This window comes from Schistocerca serialis, chromosome 4, assembly GCF_023864345.2.
Source record: "Schistocerca serialis cubense isolate TAMUIC-IGC-003099 chromosome 4, iqSchSeri2.2, whole genome shotgun sequence".
Lineage (NCBI taxonomy): Eukaryota > Metazoa > Arthropoda > Insecta > Orthoptera > Acrididae > Schistocerca > Schistocerca serialis.
Window position 1 is genome coordinate 898,453,244 of NC_064641.1, and position 9,932 is coordinate 898,463,175.

The 9,932-nt window shown below is 37.0% G+C and overlaps 1 protein-coding gene across 4 annotated transcripts; it reads right to left on the minus strand.

Moving 5' to 3' along the window:
* Positions 1 to 1,841: 1,841 nt before the first annotated feature.
* LOC126473574 (glucose-fructose oxidoreductase domain-containing protein 1) lies at positions 1,842 to 8,686 on the minus strand. Of its 4 annotated transcripts, none has more exons than XR_007586507.1 (2): positions 7,281 to 8,686; positions 1,842 to 2,111 (listed from the first exon to the last, which is right to left on the minus strand). XR_007586507.1 is itself a non-coding variant. In XM_050100714.1 (2 exons), exons 1-2 carry the CDS (start codon positions 8,513 to 8,515, stop codon positions 2,050 to 2,052), a joined length of 1,098 nt encoding a protein of 365 aa, XP_049956671.1. In that variant the 5' UTR covers positions 8,516 to 8,686; the 3' UTR covers positions 1,842 to 2,049. The 4 variants fall into 4 exon arrangements, 2 of the variants coding, with proteins under 2 accessions (XP_049956671.1, XP_049956670.1); XR_007586506.1 differs by having other exon boundaries at positions 7,215 to 8,686; XM_050100714.1 differs by having other exon boundaries at positions 7,480 to 8,686.
* Between the last annotated feature and the right edge of the window lie 1,246 nt (positions 8,687 to 9,932).

The window sequence follows — 9,932 nt, forward strand, 5'->3', positions numbered from 1 at the left end:
TATACCAGCCAAGTAAATGGCAAAACATATACAATGAAAGAGGCAGGCACATGTGAAACGACATATTGTATACTGCCTATTACATAAACAATATTTGTCTTTCTACAATGATATGACTGCCACCAAGTTGTGAGTTAGGACAAATGGACATAGACAGAAGGTGTATACTGACTACACACACATCCTATTGCAGAGTATGCTCTGCAACATGACAGTCATGACCCCAGTGCCTATTTCACTGTACATGTCATACTGGATTCACCCCTCTGACAACATTTTCTCTGGCTTTACAACATATTCTTGGTTCTCGCCATACACCCAGCCTTAATACACGTTAATTTCTTTGGTCTCCGAATTTCTTTTCAGTAACTATTCCTTTCTTTCCTATCTTTTACTTTCTGACTTGTTTATCTTTGCCGACTCCCTCACCTCACATGTCTACAATGTATAATGCACTTAGCCTCCTCCTCTTATTAACTCTTGCATAATGTTTTGTCAATAAGCTCTGTCTTTTTTTATTACCCTATTTTCCACATTTACACTTTCAAGATTTCAAATCTTGTGCAATACAGTCCCAACAACCAGTCTTTCCCTTTCATCCTGTCAGGTAAGTCCTCTCTGACCTGGGATTCTGGGCAACTTTGTAATTGTTCTATTCCTAAACCTCACCAGTCCTTTTTCTTCATCCAGATGCCAGACAGAGGAGGCCATGGCTCTGAAAGCTTGCACATTTCCTTAACTTTCATGTGTTTTCCTGCTGCTGCTTGATGAATAGATTATTTATCTATCGAGTTTATAATATATTTTCCAGTACTGATTATTTTTGTTGATATAAAGTCCGATATGCTTGCGAGAGAATGAGTCACTACCTGTAACATACGTGAAGCAACCAATTCAAGACTGGATGCCCTCACTAGGTTTGGCATCCACTTATTCAATATAAACAATTGTTGTAACTGATTTTTCTGTTTGATGTGTATGACTACAATAGTCTACGAATTATTATATGCGCCTCAGCTTACTGAACATTTACAGCTTTGGTGAGAAGTTTGTATTACCTTTTAAATAAAATACATTAAAGATTTCCTTTACTTTCCCACATCCATGTGAACTATTTCATTTGAGGTATATGGAAGGTACATTAGCATATCTTTTTTCAATGTAAAAATTAACTGTATGTAATTGTTTTCACAAGATCCCCATTCTTGACGATCTCCTCACTACGAGTCCATGGAACAAAAAGTACACACAAGATGATGATATGTTGCAGAGTGGAACACGAGGTTTCAATCAAGAATACAGAAATTATGTTTGCATACTTTTTATACTGCAAAAAAATGAATCTCATTTTATATCATCATCATGGCTTGGACATCCATTACCATTTTCTGCTATTTGAGAGAGAGAGAGAGAGAGAGAGAGAGAGAGAGCGCCTTACTGAGTGTGACTGATACACACTACAAATTGACAATGAGACAACACCAAGATTAATCACTAATATATTCAAGTTTTTGAACTATGTGTCAGCACATAGAGCTTTTTCCCTAAACACAGCATATTCTAACTGACCAAAACAGTTGCAAGTTATGTACAATTTTGCTCAACTTGCATTTTGTGACTTTTTATTGTATGTTGTAGGTATAACACTTCTGGTACAGCTAAGCACATATAAGGGCAATCAAAGAATCATGGAAACAATGCATTTTTACAAGGCACTGTTCAAATATCCAACTTCTTAAATTATTATAGTGTGTGCAGAGGCCAAGGGAAAACATTGCTCTTCTCTGCTATCAAATTTTAAATATTTGTCAGTGCTCAGGTGTTCAATACACAAAGAAAAGTATTTTCTTGCATTTATTTTCGCTATGTTTATTAACAAAGGTATTTTTCACAACCCTGTCCAAATGTTCATCATTATAGACAACATCCTTACACAAATGCCAGTCATTCTCATCACAGGCAGAAAATCATATAAATTTCTTTCAACTTCAACTATGTTTAGAAGCACAGAATACAATACAGGGTGAGAAAAAAAAAGTGAAATCAAATTCAGTAATAACTCAGCAAAATGTTCTTTTTTGTACTTCTCAAGAAATGTTTGGCACTGTAACCTGTAACATATAAAAAAACAAATATTTGTTTCATCAGATACAAGGAGTTATAGCTTATCAGATTTTTAACTGAATCTGAAATACTTGTAATAACTGCAAAATTAATTTGTACTATACAAATGTTTAGTAAATGTATAAGGAGATAAGGACATCTCAAAGTTACTGTATGTTGAAATACAGATGTAGGTCGAAACAAGGCATCTGCAATAATTTCAATGAAATATCTAGAAAGCATGAGAAAGACATTTCTTTTCAGTAGTAGGCTACCCTAATAAGTATCATTCAGAAACTTTAAATTTTACTGGGTTAAGGTATCATACTTGTGCAATGAGTGTGGTTCCTCTATTTTATACAGTCACAACTACTTCGGAGAACTATACTGAATACAAGTATAGTATTGCATAAAAGCTAAACAACACTGTACAAAGTCTAGATGACAGATATTTTCAAACAGAAAGGTGACTTAACAAAACAGTTTACACAGTTTTTAATCAGTTTTCTAAAGTTAAATCAACTACAGGCTTAAAACAGTTTAATGTTAGTCACAGTCAAATAAAAGTTTGTTAACTGAAACATCCACAAAAATAAAATTATGATCACACTATACAAACAAAAACTACATTTGGCAATTGTGCATCTCTTCTCAGTTGCTGTTAATAAAAACATTATGTCACTGTTGACAGTGCCTTGGGTTGACTTAATCTTTGTAAGTCTGGGATCCCTAGGTCATAGCTAACACACACCACAAAATCTTCAAGAAATAAAGTGTATATGATGTGAGTATTCTGAGCCCTTGTGATTAAACTACGCAAAGGTGCAATGGCAGCCTAGATGTCTTTATCATTAATTTCTGTATGTTGCTTAATAGTGCTTTATGTGAGTACTGAAAAATTTCAGCTATACATTAAATATTTACATGTTTGTTACATCTGCAGGTCACTTTTAAAATGATAGTTGGTCCATACAAAGAACAAAATGCAAATGTCACAGTCTGAGTTAAGTTGCCAGTACCGTGTAGGGAAAATGGCACTTCCTTGCCTCATGTCTCCCTTCAGCAGTAATGCACAGGGTGAAGCTAATAACATGCCCTGTGGTGTCACTCTCCAACAGGGTTAATGCAAACACATAAATAAATAAATAAATAAATAAAAGTAGTATGTTTTCTTATGCTTCTAGCAAAGGGCCGCAAACTGTTTACTTAATTACAGAAAAATAAGAGAAAATTATGACAATAAAAACCAATTTTCCTCCTCTTTCCATAAAGATCAGGTCATTAAATGTGAGCAATAAATGCCGCAAATACATTAAGAACAAAACAGCTGGATGCATACAGAAGTAAAATGGAAAGATATTTCAAAGGCAACTGAGGAAAATGTTTCAAGTTCCCAAAACCCCACATGAGCTAATTTGCTCTGTTTACCACTGTTACACTTTGCAGTTTTATTCTATGCTACACTGTGTGCCACTGAAACATACACGTAATTTTCATTTTTCTTTCATTAACTAAGTCTTCAACTGCAACTAAGATTTTATTGGTCATGGTGATTCATCATCATAATTTTATTTTTAGATGTTTTGGGACTGGGATCAGTCATCATCTACATCCTAACACAAAACTACCACTGGACATCAGTCACTCATACAGGCTGCCCACCTTACATGATTTATAAGTGGGCTGTAATGCTACCCATAGGGAGCACCATCAATGGTGATAATGCAAATCACAGCTGTCTGACAGGTTGCAGCACACAATGGTTTTGAGCACATTTTGTTATCTTCACTGAGAGCATATTGTGAAAATGACTTGACTCCATGCATTATCCAATTGCAAGTGCTATCTCAGCTAATGATGTTTCCCATCCCACATCACATCAAGTCTGCTTTTCCTGAGCACTGATGTCTATCAGACATTCACTGGAATATGATTCAACAATAATTTTGGTTTCAGCAACACAGCTTTGGGCCCCCATTATTCAAGAATCCACAGAGATGCCCACCTGAACCCTGATAGTGGCTACAGGTTTGGGTAATGTATGTAATTCAGACTTTTCCACAATCTGCCATTAGTGAAAATAACAGGATATGCCTGAGGCCGCAACATGTCAAAACCCACCAAACAACACAGGTTCACCATCAAGGGCACTACATATGGGTAGTGCAGTCTTGTTACCACAAATCTGATGCATGCACAAAATGCACACAGTTCAGCAATGTATAACATGAGGTGGGAAGCCTGGCCCCCATGTATGAGCACTCTTGCATGATGACACTACCAACAGCTATTACTCTCTGTAAAAAACATTATTAGTACTGGATGAACTTGTGATGTTAATGAACTGTTGAAGAAAGGCCATCACAAAACAATTATTAAACACCATGAACAATAAAAATAGTTCCTATGCTCAAACTGTGTATGTCAACTCTATGACCACTAATGTTTACTCAAATAACACAGTAAATTATGATATGCATCAATGCATGTTTTCCTTCCAATTAATCATAGTTCCCCATAACTCTGATCCTGTCATGTAACTACGATTCAAGTTGTCAGTATCAAATTACATTGTTGTGTAGACCTGTGCATTTGTTGTCTGAATTTGGAAGTGAGTGAGTTGCTGAACTCCATGAAATTACTATATCATCACAGTTGGAAATTGTCATCTGCTGTTGAACTTTCTTGGGGAATTAACATGATTTTAATTTTGTTGCAAACCTTTGTGTGACCATAAATGGGTAAGGAAATTTACATAATACTGTGTACAATCTCATTCTGATTATTTAGTAATTATCTCTGACAGATATTTGTAATACATTTGCATTACACAATATTTTATAAGAAATCTAAATTTGAGATGAAAATATGGCCCAAAAGTTCCATCTACGGACTGTTAATGTTAAATCATTTTACACTGCTGGTACAGTATTTACATACCTGATATTACAATAGCTCTTTTTAACACAAACTGTAGGTTATACTGATACTGCAGTAAGTAATGAACATCAAAAGAGAATATGTGGGAGTCCATATCACCCTTATGCCATGGATACAATGGACCTTATGTTTATGAGAAGTAATCGACAGGGGCAAAAAAAAAGTAGTTGAAACTGTGGATTTGGCCTAAAGAAAGGGATCTTCTTTATGTACAATGAATCTGATGTAATTTGCATAATCCATCCAACCCCCTCCAGTTAAGGGGTCCAACAAAAGAGAATTCTATTCTGTTAAAGAATGCAAAGGCGTGCAGGGCCAATAGATAACAAAATACCATCATAAATCTTCGTCTTTAAGATGGGCATGCTGCAGCACAGAATGTCAAATCAAACAATCTTTAAAGAAGAGCATGCAACGAACAATGTGAGTCAACCATTGGACAATCAAAACTAAGCTCCATGTGATATCCTTACCCAATGATGATGAGGTCCCATACTCCGAGGAGCACAGGTGACGGTGCGGGAGACCCACACCGCCGTACTCGGCAAGGTCCTAGTGGAGGTGGTTTGCCATTGCCTTCCTCCGACCATAATGGGGGTGAATGATGACAATGCAGACAACACAACACCCAGTCATCTCGAGGCAGGAAAAATTCCTGACCCCGTCAGGAATTGAACCCGGGCCCCGTAAATGGGAAGCGAGAACGCTACCATAACATCTACTCCATGGAACACACAAGTAATGTGTAATGTCACTAATTACTCACATATCACTTGTACATAAGTTAAAGATCTGGTTCCATCTGTCCTTCCTACATACAGTACCAAAGATTTGCACAATACACATTGCAATGAATTGCAATTTAAGTTTTTACTGCAAAAAATTTTCAGTATAATGAAACTCTGCAACAGCCATGTACCTGAGATTTTATTTTATTTTGAGGGCTAACAGTCTCGCCATTCCACTATGCCATCTTCAGGCCCCATATGCATTACTCCAAATAAACAATAATGTCATATAGTGACATAAAACCCTGGATGTCATGAATTCGATCATTTTACTACTGCTTCAGTCAAAGGTTTGATAGGAAGTCTTCAAATGAAGCACTACTGAAATGATTGAATTCATAGCGTCCAGGGCTTTGTAGCACTATATGGTGTTATTGTTATTTGGAATGATGCATATGGGGCCTGAAGGTGGCACAGTGGAATGCCGAAAATGGTAGCCTTCAAAACAAAATAGAATAACATCTCAGTTACATGGCTGTTGAAGAGTTTCATTGAAATTGGCAATTACTTAACCAGCCAATGTCCCCTATCCATGGTGGATCAACAGAGACTAGCAACAAAAGTCACATTATCCAAAAGTAATGACTGAATGGTTACCATACAATAAAATGTCCAAGGTATTGCGAATGTCAAATGTCAGTTGAAGGTACTGCAGCTGATGAATTACAAGCTACTTAATTCATGTAATTCAAGGCAACAATATGACTGCTCTGCAAAATGAAAGTTAGTCTCCATTAACCGAATGCAATTTCAACATCATAAACACTTTTATTTGTCTTTCACTCTCATCTGTATCAGTTATCACGTTTCATTAATTATCTCTGTCTCTGGTTCTAATAATCACTCACACTGTTAAGACTTTTTAAAACGATCTGCTGCTAATCCTTGCATTTGGTTAGTTGATTCTCTCACTTGCACCTTATTCTACCCAGGTATCAACAGTGCCATAATGTTTCTCAGTTGCATTAAATCAATACTACATTCTATTGGTTCCAGGTAGTTCAGTAATAAATGTATTAAACAAGATTAACTGATATGAGATCTTTAATACTGTATGGTGGTTATTATTAAAAATGTGAGAAGAGGGGACACTCCCAGCTATGTTACATTACTGATCTTCTTCTTTCACAGGAAATGGTTTACTCTAGACCCAAAGACTGGCGACCATTAAAAAAGAGGAAAAAAATACTGTAAAGTCAACCCTGGTTTAGTTTATTTCTATATTCAGCATGCAGATAGTTAGTGTAGCTGCACAAAACTTCTCTAAAACACAATATAAAAATAATTTACAAAATCACAATTAAGTACTGAGGTGCAGTGTCTGTGAGAAGTTCATCACAACCTTGTAATTAATGATAAAGCATCATCTACAGCAACACTAACCTATCACAATACTCCATCAAGTGTACACATCTCATCTAATACTGACTGAACAAAGGATAGCACAACCTGTTAGCTAAGCAGACATTAGTACTGAAGTTATTTTACAGCAGGTTATCTGTATGTCACATGGATATGGCACTACGCCGCACAGCAGCACTCAATAGTGGGTTTGGATCTGGTTCCTCTGTAATAACATTCACCTTTACCCATTCACGGTTTGCGCTAGATTTCCGTAGCGCATCTATGACCGCTTGCACATACAAACCATCTTCAAATGTTGCTGCCAGTGCAACGGGTTCCTTCACCCATCCACTCTTGTCTTCAACAGGCAGAAATGCTTCTCTAAGAGCACTAATCATCTTAAATAATCCTTTCATGTATGGGCGTGGAATCACACTTATTGCAGCAGCATTAATAGATCCTCCACGCTGCAAATCTTCCACATCCAAATATATGACTTCTTCCTTAGCTGCACCAGATTTGTACCCATACAAGTCTCCACCACGCACCATTAAATGTCCTTCACGCCCACAAACTAAAACTTCCTGGCTAAACGTTCCTGGAAGATGATTGTTAAGTGTTGCAGTGACAAGTGTGCCACCACTCATCTCCATCTGAAAGGCACAGAAGTCTGGACTTGAAATCTGCCTTATGCCACGCACATAATGTGTGTTCTTCGTGAAAGTTCGAACAAGGCCATGGACACGTGAAGCCCTCTGACCAGTCAGATGTGACACAAGGTCAATTACGTGGCTACCCACAAGAGTTAATATACCTCCACCCATTGTATCATCACATAACCAATCATAACCATCGTGAAGGAGGCTTCCCATCTGCACACGTACGTCGCAGACGGTTATTTCATTCTCACTGCCTAAGTACCCATCAGCAATAGCTCTCTTCATCTGGGAAAATGCGGGAAGAAATCTTAAGCTGTGGTTAACAATGGAAATAAGCGACGGATAATACTGTGCTGCTCGTACCATCTTCAATGCTTCGCTTTGACATAGCCCGGTTGGTTTGTCACATAGCACATGTTTCCCAATGCCCAGAGCTTTAACAGCAATCTGTGCATGAAGGTTTGGTGAACACATAATAAATATAAGATCAACGTCCTTTCGCAGCAGCACATCATCGATTTTGTTAGTGTAAAACGGTATCTCAAGTTCCTTAGATACTTCTTCAGCAGCAGTGAGTGTTCGACCCCATATTGCTTCTATCTTGAAGCCCTTTTCTCTCAAAAATGGAACAATAACTCGCACAACGTTACCCGTTCCAAATACTCCAATACCGGGCAACATCTTCCAAGGCAAGTACACTTCATCAGCCTTCCTCTCACGTTGCGCGAAATATTGACGGACTCATGTTTTACTGTATTTATGGCAGGATTCTTCTTGCACTCACAATCGTAACTTCCCGAACTAAACAATTAACACTTTGACAGCTCGTGTACAAGTCAATAAACAAACATCTCAGAGATTCTAGGTAACGTAGCTCGCGTAAAAAAAAAAAAGTACGAGCAACTGTTCAGCAATGAAACATCTTCGACCGTCGAAGTCAAACATTAAAAAATATTTCTTCATGTATTAATTTGATAGTGATTTATTAATCTGATAATAATCAGAAAGTATTTTACCAGATTTTACAATTTATGTAAACCGCAAAGTCCAACTTCAACAAATGACGTAACATTCTTATAGCTAACCTCGTATTTCCCCAAAATTTTCGAAATGAGTATCTACGAAGCTTCACCAACTATCAACGAGAGAAAATTAGGAATAAACCGAAACAGCGAATGTTTTCTATCAACTGAGAAAAAATACGTCTAAGAAATGAACTGATTAATTGAAGAAATGTTAACATTTAACGCCCCCATCAACATTGTGGTCATTACACGCCCTAGCTTGGGTCGGATACAACGGAACAGAGCAGATATTTGATTATGCCCTTTCCAAAGGAATCTCCATGACTTCCTTTGAAGTTATTTGATTCTTTTATTCATGTATTTAACTCACTGTCTGTTACGCCAGGGTATATTCACGCCGTCTGTCACGTCACATTACGTCAATTCGCTTAGCCTATCTGGGTAGAAAGCATTGACTGTCTTGTCTCACAGTGGGATCTGTTAACAGTTGTGGCAAATATTTTTGCAATTAAAAACAGTTAACTTAGCTGTTTTCCATGTGTCTTGTTTTCATTTGAATGATTCTTATAGCCCTATGGCAGCTCCTTAAACAAACCTAGGTTAACCTACAGTTCACAAAATTTAGTTCATTATGACATCATAAGCAATGATCGAATAACATAGGAACATGTGTCGATTTCCATTAGCATCTGATGTGAGGTGCTTAGGAGATGCCATTCTGAATACTTTAGTTGATAGTTTTCGTATCGTAATTTGTATACTATGAAACTATGCCATTCACTGCAATGGCACAGTGAAGATTTATGAAAACGAGTCGTTCTTCACACAATTTGTTATAATTATCGTCATGTGAATTATCAGCGGTTAAAGATTTCATGAGATCGAAGTTATTAAGAACATTTTTTCAATTGCGAAAGTTCATTGTGATGTAGTGGTTATGAGTGTGAAGTTATGAAGTGCAAAGTAGCGGGGGTCAGTCCTGCCATTACCAATTTTTTTTCACCTTCACATTTCTCAAAGATATTGGGACTTCCTTATTAATATCACATAAGTATGTTGTGTAATATTCTATG